The sequence below is a fragment of the Mercenaria mercenaria genome, chromosome 9 (genome assembly GCF_021730395.1).
Source record: "Mercenaria mercenaria strain notata chromosome 9, MADL_Memer_1, whole genome shotgun sequence".
Classification (NCBI taxonomy): domain Eukaryota; kingdom Metazoa; phylum Mollusca; class Bivalvia; order Venerida; family Veneridae; genus Mercenaria; species Mercenaria mercenaria.
This window is the reverse complement of record NC_069369.1, coordinates 10,428,217-10,454,341: the sequence shown is the minus strand read 5'-3', so window position 1 is coordinate 10,454,341 and position 26,125 is coordinate 10,428,217. Positions and strand designations below refer to the sequence as shown.

Here is a 26,125-nt window from a genome sequence, read left to right as displayed (position 1 = left end):
ACAATATAAGTTATTTAATACAGTAATAACTAAGGGAAGTTAATCTTAAAAAAAAAAAAATAAATAAAAATCCACCTCAAAATTGGACGTAGCATGCATGTTGTACTACAGAAAAGTGGTCTCGGTTTTTCCCTACGACTAGTAATGAAGAAGTTACAATATAAGCTATTTATAAAGGGAAGTAATTCTAAAGAAAGGAACTGTGCATGACACTTTCTCTCATGATGGTGTATAATTGTGCCAAGTTACATCAAAATCCCTCCATGCATGAAGAAGAAATGCTTCGGACAAAGTCATTCTTGTATCTGACCTTTGACTTCTAAGTGTGACCTTGACCTTTGACCTAGGGACCTGGTTCTTGCGCATGACACTCCGCCTCATGGTGGTGAACATTTGTGCAAATTTATATCAAAATCCCTCTATGCATGAAGAAGAAATGCTCCGGACAAGGTTTTCATTCTTGTATCCTTTGACCTCTAAGTATGACCTTGACCTTAGACCTAGGGACCTGGTTCTTGCGCATGACACTCGGCCTCGTGGTGGTGAACATTTGTGCCAAGTTATATCAAAATTCCTCCATGCATGAAGAAGATATGCTCCGGACAAAGTTTTCTTTCTTGTATCCTTTGACCTCTAAGTGTGACCTTGACCTTAGACCTAGGGACCTGGTTCTTGCGCATGACACTCCGTCTCATGATGTTGAACAACTGTGCCAACTTTCATTAAAATTCCTCCATGCATGAAGAAGATACGCTCTGGACAAAGTCATTCTTGAATTTGACCTTTGACCTCTAAGTGTGACCTTGACCTTAAACCTAGGGACCTGGTTTTTGCGCATGACACTCCGTCTCATGATGGTGAACAACTGTGCCAAGTTTCATCAAAATCCCTTCATGCATGTAGAAGATATGCTCCGGACAAAGTCTGTGGACGCCGCCCGCCCGCCCGCCCGACAGGGGCGTTCCCATAATACGTCCCGTTTTTCAAACGGGCGTATAAAAATTAAATACAAATATCTGCAACCTTTTGTCATTCTTCCTAGAAAGTTGTGTACGACGTCGTATTGTTTCGATGTCAAACCGTGATGACGTCACAGCTGGAGGTCAATATGTGTTTTGGGCTCCGCCTTTGAGTCAATATCACTTTTTATCATTGATCATGTGACCACATCTAGCCCAATGAATGGAAAGGACTATAAACATATATTTAATAATAATATGAAATATCAGCAATTATGTCATTACGATTACTTATCTGGGATTGATATTCATTACTGTTGAGGCTGGATTAAGGTTTATAAACATCTGAAAGAAGAAAATCACGGAGCTGCCTTTCCCTCAGACAACTTCTTAGAAAGAACTTACGCGAACTATTCATGAAAGCCAAAGAATGAAACAAATTATTAACTCACAAGAGAAGCCTGACATAGAAAAGATAGACTCGAGTTGTCCAGAACATCGTACAAAAACGAACTGTCTTATAGTTTTAGCTCTTGCAGCAGAAAAAGATGAGACGAATTATACGAAAAAGAAAGCGACTTGGTCTGATAAATACATGACTTTTATGAAGGACTGAATGAGAACTTGCCAAATACACCAAGGTAATGTATGCAGCTCAGAGGTTTGAACATATGTGAATAAAATCTTTAAAAACGAAACTTGACCTGAAACACTATACTCTCAATACCTACAATGCCGTACCAATTCTATTTATTTCTTTCGAAATGCAGTTTATGCATGTTTATAGCACCATGTTGATGAAAGCGAAACACATGAAGGACTGCAGTTAGATTAGCTCATAGACTATTACATATGTATGTTTTAATTATTTTTTTAAGTTGTGCATATAGCAAGTCTACATTCTAAGTCCAATATCATAATATCAGAATCAGATTTCTGAGAAAATCTATGGAAAAGACTTGCATTTGTCTAAACTGCAGTCAACAGACATTTTATTCAACAGATTGTTTTATTACAGCCTCCAGTTCCTTTTCTAGGAATGCGTTATTGTGATACTTGATCCGTCTACATCTGTTGATTCTATTAATCACCAGACACTGTTACACTTCCTTAAAAGCCCATTCGGAGTCAGAGAAAAAATGTCTGTGCACATATTCAAGATGGCGAGTTTTTTAACAACTATACTGATAAAATAATGTCTGCACAAAGGATCGACACTGGGTCCAAGGGGTTAGATAATGTTGAATTCACGAGTGAAATGTAAAAGCTACACAGACCATAATCATTTGGAGACAGAACATCCCACCCTCCTTCGCCCCTGCCATCTGTTAGCAATATTACAATCACTGAGCGTAGGTGATGATAAAAAAACTGGTTTTGTTACAATTTGAACATGTTTTTTTTTTCAAATGCACCTTTTTACCAACAATGCTCTTCAAAATTAAAGATGAACATCTGTGAAATTGACACTAGGAAACAATAGTGAATTTAGCTTTTAAATTAGCACATATCTTTGAATCTCAGGTATCAATCGACGATTTTGTAAATTATGCTGTCAAATGACACCGGTTGACAACTGACATTCGGGTTCCGAGGAGAAAGCAATAACAAATGCATCAATTTTACTGGTATGGAATATCTTCCTGCGAACTGACCCCTGCTTTGCTCTGCGTATATCGTAAGCGGGTACTGTTATCATAGGAAGTGATGATCCGGTTTAATATGGTCGTAAGCGTATTAGTTTTGGTACCCGGTTTATGACACACACTGTACAAAGGGGAGGTTCCAGCCTAAGCAAGTGTTCCCAGTGTCAGTTTCACACATGCCAGTTTTTCGGCGAACGCCGTCTAAATTCGTTTTCGTTACCTATACCACGTGTCTGGAGAATTGAAGAATAATGTGTTGTGTATTTGCTCTCTTTATTAGCGGAAGTGATACAAATCAATACAATGACGTAACGTACGTCGACAGGAACGCGCCATAACGAACGCCTAGACTTTCCAACATTCTCCGGGCCGCAAAAAGTTTATATTGTTTAATTGTGTGAAATGCCCTTGATATAACGTTATGGTTCATCGTGTGAAATTAATTCTAATGGATACAACTTCACAATAGGTCTTGAAGTCACATGTCCGTTCTTAGTACGCAACATCACTGCTCGTGTCAGGCCATCATTTCCGGTGATTAGGTCTGTGATAATTCCAAGCTTCCATTGGTTTCTCGGAGCGTCATCCTGAATTTGTACGACATCACCAACTTTGATCGTCTGTTTGTTGTTACCTGTCTTCCGATGATGTTCTCGCAAACTGGTAAGGTACTCGTGGCGCCATCTATCCCGGAAGTGGCGAATCAGATTACCTAAATTAATGTCGGTTTCAACATTTTCCGCAATCTCTTGGTATGGAAGGGAGCTAACTCTCCGACCGTAAAGTAGATGGGCTGGCGTCAGGGGTTGTAGGTCGGTACAATCAGATGAGACATATGTGAGTGGTCTGTCATTCATAATGGTTTCTATTTCTGTAGCCAACGTTTATAGTGTCTGGAAGGTGACAAATGAACGACCTAGAACTTTCTTTATGGTGGTTTTAGTAAGTCCAATTAGCTGTTCCCACCAACCACCAAACCATGGAGCTCGTTTAGGTATGAATCTCCACTCAGTTCCTCCGTTGTTGAGGGTTTCACGAACAGTTCTGGATTGCGTCAGCTCTCTTATATTGCGTGCCGCAGCGTTGAACGTCGTGGCGTTGTCTGAAATCATGATACGTGGGAGTGACTTCCGGCTGGTGAATCGTCTAAATGCCGCCATGAAGGATTCCTCTGATAGATCATGTACTAATTCAAGGTGGACAGCCCTAGTAGAAGCACACATGAAAAGACAAACATAAGCTTTTGACTTACTTCCGTCGTATTTTCTTACATACAATGCCCCAGTGAAATCAACTCCTGTGACAGTGAATGGCGGTGTGTCTTCTACTCTATTCTTTGGTAGCAGTGGTGGCTCAGGTGCTGTGTACTGTTTCCCGGTAACCTTGCGGCATGTAACACACTTCCGGATTACGCAATGCACAGCCTGGCGGATCGCTGGTATCCAGAATTTCTGACGTAAGTGGGTGATGGTAGCACTAATCCCAGCATGTAGTTGACTCTCATGTGCATCTTGAATGAGTAGTCGTGTGAAGGGGTGTTTAGCCGGAAGAAGATAGGGAAATTTGGTCAACATATCGAGTGGTGCATTATGGATTCTCCCGCCACTTCGAATAATTCCTGTGTCATCTTTGAATAGTCGTAGCTGTCTGACTAAAGGTAATCGAGTCCCTTTGGAGTCCATATTATCTATTTCATTATGGAATGTTACACTCTGACAGCTTCTGATCCACATTATTTCCGCGTGCTGTAATTCGTGAACGGTGAGTAGTTCAAGGTTGGCTGAGCATCTTGGTGATCTGCACTTGTCAATGAATCGCATAACGTATGCTGTGAATCGTAGCAACTTCCTGTAGTTACTGAATCTGTTGACATCCATTATGTTATGAATTCCATTGAATTCCACGATGGTGTTATTCTGATGAGGCATGTTGTATGTACAGCTGTTATTTATTGCAGTTTGCTTTGTCGTTAACACGGTATTGTCGGTTTTCTCCCACTTTGGCATCTGTAATGGTCATGTAACCATGAAGGACCTTCATCCAATAGTATACTTTTAAATTACTCTAAAGATTTACGCCACGTGTAAGCAAGTCAGCGGGTATTGTACATTTGTTGGACAATATTTCCACTTCGGTTGTTGTCAGTTCGTGTATCTCACATACTTGTTTGGACAAAATCTCTTTAGCTGTTTTGGGTATCAACAATGTAGACGATTTGACTGTCCGACCATAAATTACAGACCGGTAATTGACTGTAGATGTGATTTGCGAGACGCGTCAGCACATGATGTGCCATCAGTTCTAGCTTGGTAATGTAAGTTCCTTAAGAGGTGCGACTGGGTCTTTGACATAACAAATGAGAGGTTCCTTACTATAGGAGTACTGCTCCATAGGCTCGTAGACTGGCATCAGCAACAGTGCAGTGTGTGTGGACGTCAACTTGTGTAGTCATCTGCTGTGTCAATATGTCGTTTGCGGAGAAGTAATCACGCTGAAACTTTAACTTGCAAACTGATTAAAGTCATTTGAAAAAACTCATACCTCTGTTACAGATCCCCGGAAGTGACATCCCAGTCATATTTCTGTTGCAGATGTCTTGAAGTAAAATCGCGCGTATTGTGACTGACTCAAAATCCCAGTGGTTCGTACACTTTGCCGTCGTTGTAAATTTCTCGTTTCGTGATAAAGTCACTTTTAGAAAAATAGTACGTTGAAGAAATAATTCATCAGCGTCAGGTCCCATGCAGGCCCAATCTTTGTCGGCCTATCTGTATCATACTTTCTGTGTAGAGGCAGTTCACGTAGACGATCTATTAAGTTCCAGGACGGAGTTGAAATCAGCACAGACGAATCAATCATGTCACACGGAATAGGAAGAATCTAGCTTCTGTGCGAAATGAAATATGTTGTCAACTACAAATCTTTCGTAATCGGCCTAACCAGATGGAAGCGTTGCTCGAGATGTTTCAATAAAGTGCATTTAAAATGAATGGAACATGTGCACAAACAACACAGTCCTGAATCTGTAAGTGATCAGTTGACTTAGGGTCTTGTTGTGTCCTCAGCCATAAAAAACGTATCATATCCTATCACTTTCATTCCAGCTGCACGTTAGAAGTCCTTTCAATACTGTGCAACGCAAATTTGTTTAGTCGAAATCTGATCAAATTCCTGTTAGGTCATTTAACTCCGGTGGTGTACTTTCGAGACAATCATTCAAACTTGGAGAATCACGTGACTCGCGGCAACTACAATCAAAGACAATCCGGATAGGAGTCGTTGAGGATTCTTTTTTAACAGCATGATGCGGTATGTAGTGTACTTGGCTGGATGACTGGTTCTCGTTAATCCTTTCAATGAATCCTCTTTGCTCTTGGTCAGCAATAATTTCTCCATATTTCTGTAAAAGTTTTGGCGTTTCACGAAGACGTCTGATGTTGTTTTGTGTACGTCTCAATGTTATATTGTAATTATCAGGGAGAAGTTTATGATCCTCTTCCCATGGTAATTTAGCTATGTATCGTCCATCTTTGAAATCAAAGTTGTTCTTCTGGTAAGTTTTAAGTCTATCTGAAGTAGCATCTGTTTCTTCCTGTACACTTACACCCAAAGATTCAAGCTTCCAGAACCTCTCTAAGTTGTAAAGATCTGGCGGAGCGGTGATGACATTCATGATGTACTGTGTTGATGACTTACTACTGGTATCCGGAAGTGGACCGGACAGGAGGTATCCTATCTTAGATTTCACAGCTGTCGGTCCGCAACCTCTGACAACTTCGTTTTCTACGATGTCCCAGTACTTGTCGGCTCCAATCACAAGCGAAATATCAAATGTATCATCATCTGTTACCGGGTGAGCCAACTTCAAATCTCGTAAATATGGAAGTGAGGACACAGAACGCTGCAGATTCTGTAATGGGACAGCTATTGTAGGAACCACCAGGACGTTGACTGGTATCTTGTCATTGCATTCTGTGAGCAGGTACACTGTCGCTGTTTCAATATGCTTGACCTTCTGTGTGGAGGAATCAAAGGCAGCTATATGTATTACTTCACTTCCGGTACGCTGAAGCTCGAGTTTGTCTGCAAGTTCCTCCGTAATGAATGACCTCTGTGCACCCTCGTCAAACAAGATATTTGCGTCGGCGATGCATCTCCTAGAACTAACTTTCGTAATGGCGGTCTTCAGAAGGACATTAGTTTTGTTATGAGTGGTTAAATGAAACGCAGCTGACTGTTCTGTTGAACTGGTAATAGACTGACCGGAAGTAGAAGGTTCGAAGGGGGCTATTGTAGGATCAAGGTTGCAATTTTCACTCGGACTCTTATTACAGATGCTTGAATGATGCTTCCTTCGGCAATGGCGACAACGGAAGTTTGAACGACAGGAGGACACCTGGTGATTTCCTAAGCAATTAAAACATAAGTGTTTTCTTTTAACAATGTCTATTCTTTTAGCAAAAGAACTTACTTTGGTACAGAAAGTGGCACTGTGATGCTCACCACAAAATGGACAGGATGTGCGTGAATTTTTTCGATCATGTTGTTTCCGGTTTCTCTGGATACCGCCTGGCTTGGACTTGGTACCTGTATGGAACATAGCAGTCGAATCATAAAGTTCTTTAGTGTCAATAGGCTGGCCAGCTTCAATGATGGTGATCTCTTTCTTCAGTGCTGCTCTTAAGGTCGGTAGCTGCCAGTGGCTATCACCATGGTCGCGGGTAATGTTGCGTCTAACTTCCGCCGGAAGCTTTTCTTTGATGACTGGAACTAGTAGACTGCCATAAGACTCCTGGCATTGACCGAGTGATTCTAGACCTCTGATGTACGATTCTAGTTTGTCAGTAAATGTTCTCATACTAGATAAATTGTTAGTCGGTCGGGGTAAATCCATCAAAGCTTGCATATAAGCATCTACTATCATGTGAGTTTGTCCGAAGCGTTCTTGTAGCAGGTCTACAGCCTTAAGATAGTTGCCATGCGTAAGTGGAAATCCCTCAATTACTTGTGCAGCACCCTCATGGAGTAGTGATCTTAAGTAGCTAAATTTCTGAACTTGAGAAAGTGACGAGTTGAGATGCACGCTAGACTCAAATGAATCCCAAAAAGTCTGCCAGTCTAATATGTTACCACTGAATGTAGGGAAATTTAACTTGGGTAGGTTATGAAACTGAATTTCTGTACCTGTACTTGTGCTCCGGCTACTCTCATTTCTGTTGAGATCATCAATACGGTGAATTTCCGGCGTCGGCGGTGGCGGCGTGGTACTCTGTTTCATGAGCGCCTGAAAGTTCCGTATTTTAATTTGAAGATTAAGCATGTAGTCTTCAGTTTCTAGCATCTCGCTCTCAATATCTTCCCCGTCTGTTTGTGTTAAAATCTTTTCATTTATCGCTTCTAACGTTTTATACTTTCCCTCTATCGCCTGAAGTATTGTTTCAAACTCGATTGCATTTTCTGTATTTTCTCCGGCGGTCTCGAGTTTCTGCATATAGTGTGCAATAACAGCTTTCTGTGCATTTCTCGTCTGTCTAAGTTTCTGCAGATTCATTTCGGTTTGTGTCACGGCACCAACAATGTCTGTAGAATTGAAGAATAATGTGTTGTGTATTTGCTCTCTTTATTAGCGGAAGTGATACAAATCAATACAAAGACGTAACGTACGTCGACGCGCCGGTAAGTCGTCTGCTGCAGAAACGCGCCATAACGAACGCCTAGACTTTCCAACACCACGTGACTTCAGTTTGCAAATCAAACTACTTGATAACGCATTATAGATAATTTATAAAAGTGGAAGATTTATGCAACACTCTGCCTGATTGGACGAGAGTGTCAATTTCTTTTACTCTGTTGATTGTGCTACGCTGAGTGAAATGTAGACAAAGCGTTTATCCTAAACGACGATGTTCACAGTTTTAAAGCTAACTTTGGCTCAGTATATTTAGCAAGAATATTGATATATCTCAAAATGACAAGTAAGTTTAATAAATATGATAAAAACCTGTTCAAATACCAACATATATCAAATTAAAGAAAGAGCTGAATACGGTCTGCGTATCACATGAATAAGGGTGTGATAAGAGTCTTTTATGTAGAGAAGTGCTTTTTAAAAGATTTTCCTTGTTACAATTGTCGTCTGTATATGAAAAGATTTCTTGCTTTTGTGACTTATTCAGATTGCATATTAAAATGAGTACTTGTTTGCTTTGATATATTTGTTATAAATTATTCAACTGATTTATTATACATTTGTATATGAATATTTTTCTTTAGTATGGTATGCAAATATTGAACTCAGTTGATATATATGCTATATAATGACTGAATCTCATTACACTGAAATGAAGGTACGCTGCATTCAGTTTATCTATGTGATATGACTACGGTCAAACTTTGCTTATGAAACAGAAATATTGAAATAATTACAATTGTATGTTTTGCTTGACCTTCACTTTTTATAGGTGTGACGTCATTGTCCAAAGACTCATGAATAGCGAATATGCATTTGTTAAAGCGGGATCAGTTGGCCTAGTTTAGAAATAAATAAAAATAATAAATAAAAAAATCCTTTAATTGATTTTTCCTCATGTATTCTAATCAAACTTGATTTGTAGCATCTTTATTAGGCCCGCAGCCAACAGCTGGTACATTTGACCCCTTTTAGTGGCTGCTAGAGCTAAAACTAGAAATGCCTTTATACAGCGTCTCATGAACAGCTTGGTGGATCTTTGTCATACTTGGTCTGGAGCATCATTATAAGGTCCTCTTCCAAATTTATTTATATAGGAACTTGGGCCCTATTAGGGACCACTATAGCTAAAAGTAGATATGCCTTTCTTCGCATTAACCACTAAAATGTAATGGATTTTTATCAAACTCGATGTGTAACAATATCGTAAGGTCTCTTGCTATTTTGTTACAAATGGGGATAGGGACCAATTTAGCTAAAAATATAAACAGGCTTAATGACCTCTTCTCCTGAACCGCTTCAAGAATCTTCATCAAACTACTGCTGTAATTATTCGTCTAAAGATAATCGAAACAAAATTGCAACCCTAAGAAACCTTTGCGAAAAATTAAAAAAGAACCATTTAAATTGTTAAAGTGCGGTGTTTAGTTTTGCAATTTGAAAAATGTTATATGAAAGATGAATGTTACATGAAAAATTCAGAAACTTCTTTCCTTATTACAATTCGCCGACCATCATTTTTAAAGATATTCCTTGAAGGGCACTAGTGGTAAAAAGTGCATTTTTAAAATATGCTGAAATTGTAACAAAACCAGATTTTGATCGTCACCTACACTCAGTACATGCTGTAAAGAGTGAAGGCATTGCACCGAAAAATATCATCTAGAATTCAGCGTAAAATGATTAATATACCTGCTACAGAAGCATACGTGTAACATATAGGTGTGGCTTGACAGGCCTTAGCTAAACTCAATTTATGAGAATCTTCGGGCAGTTTAACACTATTACATGTACATGGAACAACAGGAGAAATTTATAAAAGACATTAATTCTGGGACGAAAATGGTGTCACACTTGTTTTTTTTTTCATTCTTAGTTAATATTATTTATTTTGTTTAGTTTTAACGTCGCACCGACACGATTATAGTCATATTGCGACTTTTCAGCTTTGAATGGTGGAAGAAGACCCCAGGTGATCACGAGCGGGCACCTCGGTAGAACCGCCGACCAGCCGGATGGCTTTCTCACATGAAGAATTCAACATAATATTATGCAAGAATTGGCAATACATGCAGGCAATTCATTACTGCACGGATTGTGACAACAACCATAATGACGATAATGCTATCGAAAAGCTGACTTGAACGATATTCATTTCTAAGTATGCATTCTTTCATACAAAATGCAAACATATTTCCAATGTCCAAACACCGAGGAGTAAGCTAAAGCATTCACCAGAAATTCTTATAAATTTATCACTGAATTTCGGTCCGCTACAGCTAAATTTGTTATATTCAGCATAGATAGTGACAGGCTGTCCTTCAATACTCAATAATAATAATCCTGCTGATAAACAAACGTTCTTTGCCTCAGCACGTCATGTAAAATCTAACTATGAGCTATTAATTTCGTTTCCTGTTCTGCTAATCAATTTCGTTATACAACCCAAAACAACTATGGTAACTTTCATGTGGTGTTGTGTTAACTTGTATTGCGTAAATCAAATAAAAACATCATTGTCTCAGTTGAAAAGTAGACCAGAAAGTATCTTTTTTTTTTGGTTGGAATTAGCAATTTGATGCCACTGTTTTCAACTTGAGTAATTGCTTTGTTGCTTGTAACCTAATAATAGAATAAAAGTCCATTATTGTCTGTTGTGTAATTAATCGATAAAAGGTTTGGGTTTTTGTGCATAAGATAAAGTATGTGGCTCATTTCCGAATCGTTTACACGTCGTTAGAAATGTGTAGGTTATCAGAGCAAATATATAGATCTAGTATATCGTTGAATAAGGGATTGATTGCATATTCTCATCTGTTGTAAATCGTCGGAATGATGTTGAATTTGGAATTCGTTACGCGTTATATATCATTTGATCTGTTTTAGCTACAACTGGAACTTGTTGTGTCAAGCATTCAAAATAATACGAACCTTAGTTTACTAGCACAATGAAGTAATCAGACTAGATTCTATTTTGGTACTGTCGCCAGACTTAGGTGCTGACTAAAGTATCTCTTTACTTCGTGAATCTGAACTGTCTTTGCAATGTTTTCCGTATATTAGACGAATTTTATTTTTCAGCATAAACTTTATCCGAGCAAACATAACAGGTTGAATGTGAAAAACAATTCTTTTGTTAAATGCTCATCTCCGAATTTATGGAAAATTAATACCATTTAAAATTATTATGTTTCATGTTCATGTTCTGTTGTTTTTGTAATTCATTCAAATATTGTTTACCGCTTTTTCACTGATATTTGTTTTTGTTTGGACAAATGCCTTTTTACTCTGAAATATGAAAGCTTCAAGGAACGACGTCTTGTTTAGAGAAATATCCGTTAGAATCGTTTATCTGGTTTCTTTGAAATACGATTTAGATTATCAAGCCTCTATACTGTAGACACATAACTGTACCCCCCGACAACAAAGTTGTAAGGGGGGGTATACTGGTTTCAGGTTGTCTGTCTGTCCGTCTGTCTGTCTGTCCGTCTGGTCGTCTGTCCGTAGACGCAATCTTGTGCGCACCATCTCTCCTTATTCCCTTGACAGAATTTAATGAAACTTCACACAAGTGATCAGTACCAACAGTAGTTGTGCATGGGGCATGTTAGGTTCTTTAAGAAAAAAAATTTGCAGAGTTATGGGACTTTGTTTTTTTGTTACTATACTATATACATAGACACAATCTTGTGCGCACCATCTCTCCTCATCCCCTTGACACAATTTAATGAAACTTCACACAAGTGATCAGTACCAACAGTAGTTGTGCATGGGGCATGTTAGGTTCTTTTAGAAAAAAAAATTGCAGAGTTATGGGACTTTGTTTATTTGTTACTATACTATATACATAGACACAATCTTGTGCGCACCATCTCTCCTCATCCCCTTGACACAATTTAATGAAACTTCACACAACTGATCAGTAACAACAGTAGTTGTGCATGGGGCATGTTAGGTTCTTTCAGAAAAAAAATTTGCAGAGTTATGGGACTTTGTTTTTTTGTTACTATACTATATACATAGACACAATCTTGTGTGCACCATCTCTCCTCATCCCCTTGACACAATTTAATGAAACTTCACACAAGTGATCAGTAACAACAGTAGTTGTGCATGGGGCATGTTAGGTTCTTTCAGCGACAAAAATTGCAGAGTTATGGGACTTTGTTTCTTGTTAACATACTATGTACATACAGCCTGCATATGCAATCTTGTGCGTGCCTAATCTACCAAACCCTTGCACACAATTTAATGAAACTTCACACAAGTGATCAGTACCAACCCTAGTTGTGCATGGTGCATGTTACATTCTTTTAGATAAATATTCTGCATAGTTATGGGACTTTGTTTTTTGTTACTATACTGTATACATACAGTCCACATAATTATGCAGTCTTGTGTGTGTCAAATTCAATGTACTGTGTCAGTGCATGCGGGGGGTACATTCATCACCTTTAGTGATAGCTCTAGTTATGTTCAGTCTTTATTATGTGTGTTTTAACACTGCTTAATATTTTACTTATTTATTGACGGATACCCATATTAGAAATGCAACAATGAATTCATGACAAGCATGTCCTATTAAATAGAAAGGTACAGAATATAGCCTTTTCACTTTGTCATACAGCACTGGCTTTTATTTATTTATCAGGAGCCGTGGAGGAGGCGTGGATTTCATATATGAATCTGTATTTACTCTTCGTGTTATTGCATCTAATCATTTTAAACAATACGAATACATGGATTATTATTTGAGTATCAAAGGATTGTCTGCACGAGTGACAGTGATATAGAATACCATCAACAAAACAAAACGATTTAAAGACTAGTGTGTTTCATCTCGATATTCCATAAGATCGGGATGCTGCCAACTTTACCAGTGTACTCCAGTAATGTTGTACGTATCAACGTGTGAATGCACCTACCCATGCCGGCGGATGTCATATATTAGATGTTGTCATGACCAGGGACGACAGCAAACTAATATCAAGTGTCAGGTCTTATGTGATAATACTGGTTATATGTCACAAGACCATTATGCAATTCACTAGAGGTCTGTACCACAAAACCAGCTCCACTGTGGAAGACGGTTTCTTTTCGAAAGGTACGCTCTATTCACGTAAGGTCTTTCAAACAAGACATCTCAGTGCCCCATGCACTAAATATATTTCCAAAAGGCATAGACGTGGATCAGCTAGTAAGTGCATATGCAAATGTATTATGCTTACTGATAGATAACCATGTCCCAATACGCACAAAACTGTCGTTTTCTGAACTAACTGTCCGTGGTTTACATACGAACTTCATGGGGCAAAACACTTAAGGGGGAATGGTACTTTGTCAAAATTTAAGATTTGCTGATTGTCTTATATACCAAAATAAACTTGAAGATATTTCCAATTGATATCATCATCTTTTAGAGCAATAAACATGCGTATGACGTTACCATGACGTCGCAAACATGACCCGTTTTCGCGCTTTTTACGTCCGTTAATGGTAGCACTAAAATAGTATAAAACTAGATACTACAAGCGTATTGTTGGCGTCAATGCATTAGATTATATATCAAACGACAGAATAAAGCAATTTCTTAGTGATTATTAACATGAACAGGTATTTTCTATCAGAATTTTCGAAGGAGGTTCGAAAACAGACATTTGGTTGTTTAAGAAAATTCAGGAAGAAAATCGATTCTGATCCATTTTGCAAAAAATTGGCCCGTGGAATTTTTGCTAAATTTTTGTATGTGAAAATTCATTATGTTGTTAATATCTATGCCAAAATAGACAAACGTTCACCGAAGCGTTTTTGTAGTAAAACCGTTTGAACTTGACTACTGCAGCGTCGTTAAAAGACATGTAATCGTTATGTAACGTTACATGTGTTTATTTTAAATGGCTTGTCATAATTCTACCTGGAAACCTATAAACAAGCAGTTATGAGACATGAATTAAATATTTCAATCTAATCGTAAAAATATAACATACAGTATTCCAAAATATTTTTATTGAAAAGTGCGTGTCTTTTAAATTACTAGAAGTTCTTGATGTTCATTTCAATAGCCACTTCATGCACCTTTTTCAAACTCAGCTGCTCTCTAAAATAAGTCGCGATAAATACGGACAGTTCAGAAGGCTAAAAAAGTTAAGTTTTTGAAGAAAGGGAGTGTCGGGAGTGATAATAAAACGGAGAAAAGCAAAATAGAAGAATCGTCGATTATGCATATTTTGGTAATGTATTTGACAATGGTTGCAAAATATGCGGAAAAAGAATTTACTGAAGCCCGCCCACTTAGCTCAATAGGTAAGAGCGTTGGTCTACGGATCTCGGGGTCTCTAGTTCGATCCTCGGACGGGGCGTATGTTCTATTTGATGAATGACACTGTGTCCGATATCATTAGTCCTCCACCTCTGATTCATGTGGGGAATTTGGCAGTTACTTGCGGAGAACAGGTTTGTACTGGTACAGAATCCAGGAAAACTGGTTAGGTTAACAGCCCGCCGTTATATGACTGAAAAACTGTTGAAAAAATGGCGTTACACTCAAAACAAAGACTTTACTGGAAAAAAACTATTTTCCGAAACTAAGTATGGTCTATATAGTGTACTACATTCTAAAATGTAAAATCTAAAATGCTATGGCATTTTACGGAACCTCTATTTAATAAACGTTGCAGCTGCATTAGGTAAGCATGGGATAATTAAAATACAAACATTTCCGCACAGTTCTATCCGAATGTGAATTTCGTTTAAATTGTATTAATGATACAATTAAAGGCAGATTTATAGAATTTAAGTAAGTACTACAGGAATAAGACTGTTAAAAAAGTTGATTGATTTTCTGAATCAAGTTTTTACGCTCGTTTCATAAGGTATGGCGGGTAGTTTTAACATATGTTATTTGAGCCGCGCCATGAAAAAACCAACATAGTGGCTTTGCGACTAGCTTTGATCCAGACCAGCTTGCGCAGTCTTGTCAGGATCTATGTTTTTCGCTTTTAAAGCCTATTGCAATTTAAGAAACCGTTAGCGAACAGCATGGATCCTGACCAGACTGCAAAGCCACCGTATGTTGGTTTTCACAAGGCGCGGCTCATTTCATTTAGATATTTCTGTTATTTGTTATTTGTTGCACAGGACGGGGAAAAAACCTGAATAGAAACGACTAAATTATGAATTTTAAACATGCCATCACGGACAGGTACCCCTTCCGTTTACATGACGACATAACGATATAGAATGATGAATGTTCGTCCAGATGCCGTCGCGGCTTGTTTCACAATATTGTCTTTCCTAAAATTCAATAAAAAATATATTAAAGTTTGCAATGTTGGTCCAGATAGAAACTAGCAGTATACACTAGAGAACGATCACTCAAAAAGATGCTAAATCCGTTCCCGATCCTGGATTATGTACTGAGCTTTTATTTTACACGTATTTTAGAAAGAATAAGTTTGAATAGAATGGCTGTATAATAAGTCTTAATAAATTAAGAATGCTTATATTTTTAATAAAAAAACAGCCAATGAGCAGCAGTAAGCTTGTCTACCTGCCTGACATAACTGAAATACTGAAAGGGCCGTAAAACAGGATTCTATCAATCAAAACAAACAATAATATGAATTCATTTGGAATTTCCATATAAGCCGACAATCTCGCATGTTATGCGCCCTTTTCCGAGGTCACCGTACCGCGCTACTGATAATTTCCTGACAAGCCAACACGATGCTGGTACAAATCTATACTTTAGGTTGTGTTTCTGTAATAAGAATGTATATAACAGCCGTACTTAATCAGTATCTGTTTGTCTCCCTTGGCTATATTTTTGCGAGAAAACAAAAATGGGATAATCTCGTAAATATTAGAGTAAAGAAATATTATCAATAAATCTATCTATAAATATAAATTTGCCATCAAAATATTATGATTGTTTCAAAGCAACTTATTACATAAAATAAATACACATACAAAAATAAAATGTATGTAAATTTAACACTCCCATGTGAGTGATAATTATCTATGACTACTGTATAAGTAAAATAATTTTCTAACAGTTTGAGTGAAAAAGAGCAATATTTTTATTGAGGTTTTCTGTCAATTATTTATGTTAATTTCGTTTTGAAAATTATATAATTATTGACCCTTGAGCCATTGGATATGCTATGGTATTCACTGGAAGAGGTCAATATTGTTCTCCTCCGTTGAATATCACATCATATCCGATGGCTTAACAGTCAATAACTGTTTTATTATATGGGTTCAAGTTTATAAATAAGTAACAAATATTGTTGCAACATATGTAATGTTTGAAAGTAAACAATAACTGTGTGAAAACTTATCAAAGTTTACACGAAAACAATTAAATATGGTCAACTTCACAGATGCCAAAAAATTGGAGCAATTCTGTAAAAGCTATGGAGCCCGATATTCGTGCTCAGTTGCATAAAGAGGCAAGCAATTCTGGACTGATGTACAGACGATGGCTCTGCAGCAACGAAATAAACAAGGGAGAAAGTTAATTCTGACATTGTAAAATTTTCAGATCCAGCACATACAAAACGGATCGTAGGAAATAAACTTGAAAAGATTAGTCGAGCCTGTCCATCATTAACCGAAAAAGTGAAATCATCATACATTAAAAAATTCACATACGCTGTCAATCAAAACAAGCAAAAAGGAGAAGCTGAATTAATACAGGCGCTAGAAAGCATAGTTCCACATATGTATGGAGAGCACCATCTTTGCAGCCACTGGTGTAAAAATAAGGCTAATAATGTAAATATTCACGTGCTTATGTCATGTCTTAAGCGACGTTGTTTATTGCGTCACAATGCTCTAATTCAAACGGTTGTACTAGAAAAACGCTTCGGTGAACGTTTTTCTATTTTGGCACAGCCATTAACAACATAATGAATTTTTACATACAAAAATTTGGCAAAAATTCCACGGGCCATTTTTTTGCAAAATGGATCAGAAGCGATTTTTTTCCTGAATTTTCTTAAACAACCAAAAGTCTGTTTTCGCACCTCCTTCGAAAATTCGGATAGAAAATACCTTTTCATGTTAATGATCACTAAGAAATTGCTTTATTCTCTCGTTTGATATATAATTTAATGCATTGACGCCAACAATACGCTTGTAATATCGAGTTTTATACCATTTTAGTGCTACCATTAACGGACGTAAAAAGCGCGAAAACGGGTCATGTTTGCGACGTCATGGTAACGTCATACGCATGTTTATTGCTCTAAAAGATGATGATACAAATTTGAAATATCTTCAAGTTTATTTTGGTATATACGACTATTAGCAAATCTTAAATTTTGACAAAGTACCATTCCCCCTTAAAACGCAAACTTGAGCGGAAATGGCGTAAATCTTAACTAACAGTCGACCATCAGCTTAATAGAGACCAATGTGCTACCGAAAATAAACTCCTAATTCAGGCCCGATCCGACTACCTCTCTGATAAAGTAAATTCGTGTGGCGATTTGCCAACATAACTAGAACTCTTCTAGGATACAGTCAAGATACTGCCCGTCTTTCGTAATCATCCTCAAAGGAAATTTTGCAGAAGATAAGTGACCTTTTCATCGATAAAATTGAAAATATAAGGAATGACATTATTTTGCTTAGCCACACTGATTGTGATTCAGCAGACTGGAATTATACAAAGCACCAGGAAGTAGCTAACTGTCTTGTTCATTTGGCTCCTGCAACGAGAGAAGAGGTAAAACAAATCATACGAAAATCTCCAAACAAATCCTGTGATCTTGACCCTCTACCAACATGGCCTTTAAAAAATTCTTGATGAGCTCTTGTCGTTGATAACAAACATTATAAATACATCAATGGAATTAGGTTATGTACTAAAAGAGTTTAACAGTGGGAGGATACCTTTGCTTAAGAAACCAAGTCTCGAAACAAACATTCTCAAAAACTGCAGACCTGTGCCTAATCTCCCATTAATTTAGAAAATATTGGAAAAGCTAGTAAATAAGGTACATGAGGGACTGCAGTCTGCGTACAGAAAGTTTCATTCAACTGAGTCGGCTGTGATAAAGGTACAGAATGATATCCTGACATCTCTCGACCGAAATTCTGTAACAAACCTCGTGCTACTTGATCTGTCTGCAGCTTTCGACACGATTGGCAATTGTATCGAACATCATTTTAGAGTCACTGACAAAGCTCGTGCATGGATGTCATCATGTCAATGTGACCGCTATCGAACTGTATGCGTTGGTGGTGAGTTGTCGGCGCCTATGTTGATAGGAACAGTGTGTCCCAGAGATCAGTATCTGGTCTAAAGAACTATATCATGTACACTTAACCCGTTGGTGGTATATGCAGACGTCATGGACTGCTTCATCATTTCTACGCTGATGAATTTCAATTGTACCCGTCCTTTTAGCAAATATAGGCGGTGGCTAGAAGTGAGACTTGTGCCGCATTTTTTTTGCGCTGCATTGAGAATTGTCTGGTTGAAAGTGTCTCGTGAATGCATTGCAACATGTTGAAGCTCGTTGCCGATAAACCAGAGGTAACTTTATTCAGATCAAAGCAGAACTCCAAGTATATTGAGGACGTCTCGGTCATGGTCGGTGACTCTGGTAAAAAATTAACAAAATGTGTCAGGAATCTTGGTGCAGTATTTGACAACAGTATGGATATGGAACAGCAAGTCAACTCTGTGTACCCGGCAGGATTCGCACAGCTACGCAGAATATGTCAATATACCAGTGATTGTCATTAGCCTGGTTACCTCACGGTTAGACTACTGTAATGCCTTGTTAAATTGTATTCCAAACAACACACCTGACGACATGTTCAGAACACGGCAGGTCGCGTTATTCCTAGGACGCCCCGTCGCAATGATATCACACAGGTTCTGGTTGCCAGTGAAATACAGGGTAAAGTACAAGGCTCGGGCCCTCACTTTTAAGGCTCTATACGATCAGTCCTCTGCCTATATAAGGGATATGGTAGAAGTGCATAGACCGGTTAGAAACCAAAGATCACAATACACGCTGTCAATGGTTGTGCCAAAGAGTAAAACCGTAATGTTTGGCAAACGGAGCTTTTCGTTCACTGCTCCTAAGCTTTGGAACTCCCTTCCCGTCAATATTGGACTTCAAAGCTGACACGCTGGCTGCTTTCAAAAGCCTGCTAAATAGCCGCTTCTTTTTACAAATTTTGCAAACTGACAAGTGCATTTTTGTTTTCTTTTCATGTAATAGCGTAGGACAGTATTTTGAACCTAGGGTCACTTAAATTCTTTTAAATACGTGTATATGTTTGTCTTGTTTTGTTTTACATTAATGTTGTTTGTAAATTTAAAAAATCTTTTGTATTTTTTGTTTTGAAATATATTTTGTAAAACACTTCTGAATGTGTAAATGTGCATGAAATGAGTGATATATAAATGTGGTATGATAATAATACTACTAATAATAATCTGTTTTGTTGAGTATACAAACACATCGACACAGTTTTATGTCATCTAGGAACACCCACCGACCTTCCGTAAGCCACCTTGATGTCTTTCTCACATGAACAATTCTACACACAATACACCCCCCCCCCCCCCACACACACACTCCCGATCTCCCTATATAAACCACCAATAAACCACTACATACAAAAATCTCTTTCACACTTTTATTTTTGTTTCTTAGTATTCAAGCACATGTACTTAGTTCGTAGGCCAATGGTGAAGGTCACAAATTGATTTCAAATCTGTACTTTGTTTTTTTGGTTCTGGAGCACAACTCTTCAAAACTAATCAAGGTGTTGACTTTAAACTTGGAATGAAAACAAGGAAGAATATCAAACAGGGAAAGCCACGATCCAAAAACGCAGCCTCCCCAAACGCAAACCCAGCACGCGGACACACACGCACACCACACACAAAGCAAACGCACAAGGACAAGACAAACAAATAAAGGAACACATAAAGGTTGGTGATGGCGAAGATTCTTGAGGGGTGCAACTATCCCCATTTCTTACCCCTCCCGCAAGACAAACATTCAACAATCACCCCCTCATCAAAATTAACTGTCAGTTTCTTGTTTCATAGTATCCCATCACTGATACCGTACTAAACCCCCAAACCCTCCCCGCTGCTACATTTTATCCCGCCCCCTCCTCTCCCACCACACACTCTCCTCTGATATATTACTGTGGGTGTATATTGTCCCGCTTTTTACGGAGCTCTTGTTAGACATGATCATAGGTGATAAGCTCTTACCTCATGAAAAACAGAGTAGTGTTTACTACTGCTATAGTTTATATTAATTTATTTTAGGTCGATTGTGAAGGAAGTTCTACAACTTACATTAATCACTTTATATTAATCACTCTCGAACCGCATTCCTGATGGAATCAATCGCCACGAGAGTATGAAAGACGGGGCCAATTTCCCTTTTAATGCCAACCGCCAAGCAAGGGAGATACTGATACCACTTTTTACGTCTTTAGTATGACGCGGCCGGGGATCGAACACACGAACTCGAAGCAAACGCTCTATGCCTAGGCTATCGAGGCGGTTACAGCTGCTTTACGTGCTCGATTACTTGAGCACATATGCTATAATCTCAAGTGTTTACACTGAAACAAGTTATAAATTGTTTTATGTCTGCCTCTCAAAATAACATTGCGTTGTTTGCAGATAAAAAGCAGATATTTCTACTGTGTTTGATAATTGTTTCGAGAAAACCCTGCATTCTCCAATTCAATTTACTACTTATCGCATGCTTCAAGTAGCGTTATGAATGAAACAATTCTGCTTAGACTTGAGTGCTTTTATTTTTTACCATTGTGATTTATTCATAGATATCAGTTATAATTTTAACAAAACTATTATTTATCAAAACACAGATAAAGTCAACATAATTCGAACATAAAACTATGGTATTTCAAAAAAATGGAAATACCTTCCGTGTCGGTGTGACTTTACAATGTAAGTGTATAAAACAAATAAAATCTGGAAAGTAGATCCTTCGGAAGCACCGAGAACAAAGCAAACAGTGAAAATTGTAGACTCGGTTTTATTGGGTATAAACACTATTATTCTATATATCTATTCTATCTATTCAATCGTGAACGTTCATTTGCAACACGTGACCGTATAATATATTACCTTTTTGGACGCATGTTCTTACAAAAAACCTGTATTTTCTGTATTTTGACGGTTCAAAAAGTCCCATGTTAAATATACGATAAAGCCCAAAACGCGTGAAAATGTTCCGAATGTAAATCGGGTGAAGTAGGCGCTGTGTGTACAGAGTTAAATAATGCGTTTTGAAATGAGAAAGGCAGAATTTCAATATTCAGTGAATCATTTTTAATTTAAAATAAAATGAAATAGATATAGAATAAAAAGGTTATTTAACATTGAACTGTACAATACGAGATATATTTGGACTCGTACCCAGCTGGGAAAACCACATTGGACGAGCCGTTAGGCAAGTCCAATATGGTTTTCTCAGCTGGTTACTCGTCCAAATATATCTCCTTATTGTACAGAACAATGTTAAATAACCTAATATTATATAACTTGTTATCATTAATGGTTATACGTATACGATAAGGTTCTATTCACCTGATTCATACAATATTCGCCTAACAACAAAATAATATTTCATTAGGTTTAAACGTGTTAAGAACTATTGCATAATATTCTTACCACGAAGGTTTGTATGAAAAACTTCAGTAGCAAACCAATATAATTTTTCACTCTTTTAATGTTAAAAACATTGTAACCTAAATAGCACGCCACGTTTGATTTCTCTCATCCTAAATTAAATTGTTTAGACGCAAACAAAACATAAAATTGCCAGGAGCAGGAAAACATGGCAAGTTGAAAACTCAAGAAACAGTTAAATTGTTTCCAGTAATTTAGGTTATTGCTTCTTGTATGCACGATTATAACCAGAATTTGCAAGCAAAAGGATATATTGTGCGTCAAACTTACTTAATAAACAACAACAATTCAATTCAATGTTGATATAATATTTAATTTAGGCTGATTCTTCTTAAAAACAAGTCTGAAACGTTACGTTAAACATATAAAAATCTAAGGTGCTACAATTCAGTTTTGTCGAAGTGCAGTTGCATTTCGTCAGTCAGTGTAATCATGATAGTTAAACCATATATATTGTTCAAGACGTTTTGATGATTTTTTTTAAAATTAAAGTATCGCAATGAAACCAAAGTTACTGGTATCATGTACAGTACGTTATTTGTATTCGTTTGCCCGTATGCTATAATCAGTATGCGATAAAACTATGTCTAACACTACCCATGAATACTAATAAACCCAACAACCTTTTCTTCGAAATGTTTAAATCAGTGATAGATTCATGAACAGAAGTGTATTTATGATAAAAGTTACTTAAGTGTCCTTCACGAAGTAGGTATATCAAACTGCCAAGCTTTTACGAGAATAAAGCTCTATTTGAACATTTAATAATTAACTTTTCCATTAGTTATATTGGGCACACCCTATCGCCTGTCAGTTTGTTTCGTTAAACGTTGACAGAGAATGTTTCGTTACCATGTAAGCAATTATGGTATAAAGTTTTCGTTTTTATTTTCCTGACATTTGTCCGGCTGTGACGATGTGTGATTATGAGGAAAAACAAAGATAAATGATAAATGCAACTCCTATTTGTACCCTATCCTAATGTGTTTCTTTAAATCGGTGCTGTTTCACAATAATTTCAATTGCAAGGGGTGAAACTAAACTTCAAAGCAAAATAGGCTATAACTTGGGTGTGCGTGCAGTTTATCTGTAATATACGCACACTAGTTAACGTGCAAGTGAACTAACATGGTAAACAATTTTTTTAAATGTTTCTAACATTGGTATTTACATCAAACTACTCTGCTGTCAGTTTTAATTAATAAGTTTTAAGTTCACAAGTTTAAAAAAAATGCTTATATACCCAAACATCAAGAGAAATACATCCACAGCGGTTCAAGCAAATACATTAATTTTTTAAGCTTAAAATGTTTGCAATTTGTCTTAAAACAAAAATCGTCTATCTATCTGCACGTATTATTTAAGACTGTCTGTCTTTAAAAAGTACCTAACGTGAAATCTATCAATTATATAGTCTGTGAACTAAAATGTTGGTGCTGATTGATTCTATTATATTGTGCAAATTTAAAAATAAAGCAATAAGTTTAATGGCCATGATAAAAAATAATATACGGCATTGGTGTCGGTCTTATCTGAAAATATACTCTCTAGGCTTCACTTTAAGAATATTATACAAATACAAAGATATCAATGGAATAGGAAAGTAGGAGTTATAAAAGACTGCCCATTTTATTTTAAAATAGTCGATTCAAATATTTGATCATATGGAACACAGTTTCATTTTCAACTGTAGTCTATATTCTTTAGAAACACATTCCGGTTGTAAAATTTATAGTTTGCCTAAACCACTTTCATTTCAAATTCCCTTGACAGCAACGGTAATAAATCCTGTCTAAAATATATTCTGCCTTGGAAGAAAAATATGTTTTATTGCCATGCTATGAGTTTGTAAATATGTGTGGTCTGACAAATTTTTCATAACCAATTCAGTGAGTTCGAAAAACTATGAACATTCTCCTTAAGCTATGTAAATCGAAGGAAAAGTAATATATTTCTGTCGCAATCAGTGTGGCAATTTCTAAAAAGAAATGAAAATGGTAAACGATCAGATGTAAAATACGGTCCCATCATATCAAGTTCTGAATTGTTTAAACAGTTTTCTGAACTACCGGTTTTAAGCTCTCATGAGAACGATTTGTCGGCTGAGCTTTTGTGATAAATGGCCGCCCGTTGCCCGACAATCCGTCAATACTGTTAGCAACGTCATTCTATATATTCAGGATGACAACAGATGACAAACGGAAGTCGATTTCAAAGCAACACATTTTTATTTAGAACAGCATTTAAAACAAGTGTTTACTATGTAGCAGAATGTACCGACGGTATTTCTAGTTCAGAACGGCATTCCAACAGGTTTTACTTTCTAGCAGAAAAATGCATTTTAAGAACGGTATTGCTAGATCTAATTCAGAACGGCACTATAACATTATACTGAAAAACGGTATTTTGTCTGGCCTCATTGAACGTTGGACACAACCCATTCAAATAGATTTACTGCACTTACGTGAACGCCAGGCAAATATTTCAGTTATAACGATGATCACATGGCATTTAACTTAAACGGCAGTCACATTTATCTAGAAACGGCAACCTCAGTTAATTTAGACTTTGTTTTGAATTTAGCCGTTCACCAAACGACTTATACTTGTTTACTTTGCTGCTTGGCAATTTGACTGGTGACCCAGAACGATACTGACTGAACCCAACGTTCAAATATATAGGAATCTGCGAGTGCCGGTCTACCGTTCGACCAATCAGAACGCAGGAACGTCTACTTGACTTTGCCGTTCCAGCGATCTAAACGGCAGAATCGGTCTACCGTTCCTCGCCGAATGCAAGAATAATACACTATACAATGGTGAAATACTGACATAAATAAATAGATTATTTGATTCTGAACATTTGCATATACAATACATTCATGAAAGATATGTAATTTTCGTATAATCACGAAAACAAAATACTAACGGGCAGCGCTACAATGTCCGACTTGTCCAGTAAAGAAAATTGCCGTTCGACAGAAAAACAACAAAAACATGAAAAATACACAACATATCGTAACAATGAATGTTCCTAAGATTAAACATTGTAACAAGAGTAATTTATATTAGTGATGTGACTCCAAAAACAAGGAAATATACGGAAAGTTTGAATTTATACTTGCTAAAAATCTCAACAACAACAACAACTTGTCAAAACAAAAACATCACAGAAAATCGAAGAAATATGCAAAGTTTTAACTATTCAAGTGGTGTAACCTAAGAAATTATGCAAATTAACATGTAACTGATGTGAGTAATCTATTTCATAAGTATGAAACGAGTGATTTTCATGTAAACTGAGGTGGGGATGGCAAAATTGACATCCTAAAATAGTAACACTTTGGCATATTATAACACTCCCCACCTTTCAAAAATAAAATTCTCCTGAATTTTACAATTCTTTAAGTACAATTTTAACATTTCATAACAATTTTATCAACTTTGTCTCTAACATATAATAATCTGCGATTAAAAATCTGCATGTGACAATACATTTAGAACACCCTTTACTTAAATTAAAACGTATCACAACTTAAGGTCACAACCTGTACTTTGTGAAAATGGCATCGTTTATAAATAAATTTAAGTTGAATAATGCTTATTCATTAAAACATTTAAACTCTTGAACAACTCAACAGTTTCAACCATTTAAACTAGCAAAACTATATCATAATTAAACCTCATGCGTTAAATTACTTTTTTTCTTAACAAACAACAGGCACATAATGCATTCCTAGACAAAGCTATTATTCAAAACAACCACTATCATTGTTAATTGTAACGTTCCAATGTAAAGCTGGAACATTATGCTATTTATCACTAATTCTATGGTTTCAAGTAATTATTCAATGACTTTATACTAATGCTCTGTCTACATAAACTAGTATATTGTTATGACTCTAAAGTCTTAATGGCACTTTTGAGCAAGCTTGCAAAAGTTTATCATTTGACGTATCTCTACAAATGGTTGTTCCTTCTAACATTGCGGTCCATTTGTCGAGTCGGCGACCCTTTGAGACTGCCACTAGCGTACTGAAAGTGTGGTACCTGGCCAGCTGCTCCGGTTTTGTGATGGGGAACGATTTTGCACCAGGGAGAGCGAGGAAATTAAATTCCTCAAGCAT

The 26,125-nt window shown here is 37.0% G+C and overlaps 2 protein-coding genes across 2 annotated transcripts; both read right to left on the bottom strand.

Moving 5' to 3' along the window:
* Positions 1–3,489: 3,489 nt before the first annotated feature.
* LOC128559685 (uncharacterized) lies at positions 3,490–4,611 on the bottom strand. Its single transcript, XM_053552019.1, has one exon. The coding sequence runs from the start codon at positions 4,609–4,611 to the stop codon at positions 3,490–3,492; it is 1,122 nt and encodes a 373-aa protein (XP_053407994.1).
* Positions 4,612–5,768: 1,157 nt separating this feature from the next.
* Positions 5,769–26,125, bottom strand: LOC123531067 (uncharacterized). The gene is made up of 3 exons (XM_053552018.1): positions 26,049–26,125; positions 9,987–10,075; positions 5,769–8,185 (listed from the first exon to the last, which is right to left on the bottom strand). The coding sequence occupies exons 1-3, from the start codon at positions 26,123–26,125 to the stop codon at positions 5,769–5,771; spliced, it is 2,583 nt and encodes an 860-aa protein (XP_053407993.1).

Excerpts from the sequence above, each read along its gene's own strand:
- LOC123531067 (XM_053552018.1), bottom strand. The coding sequence starts at position 26,125 with ATGCTTGAGGAATTTAATTTCCTCGCTCTCCCTGGTGCAAAATCGTTC. Across the intron at positions 10,076-26,048 it reads AAACCGGAGCAGCTGGCCAG|TGTTAAACTGCCCGAAGATT; the intron begins GTACCACACTTT and ends TACATGTAATAG. Across the intron at positions 8,186-9,986 it reads CACGTATGCTTCTGTAGCAG|ACATTGTTGGTGCCGTGACA; the intron begins GTATATTAATCA and ends TCAATTCTACAG.
- LOC128559685 (XM_053552019.1), bottom strand. The coding sequence starts at position 4,611 with ATGCCAAAGTGGGAGAAAACCGACAATACCGTGTTAACGACAAAGCAA.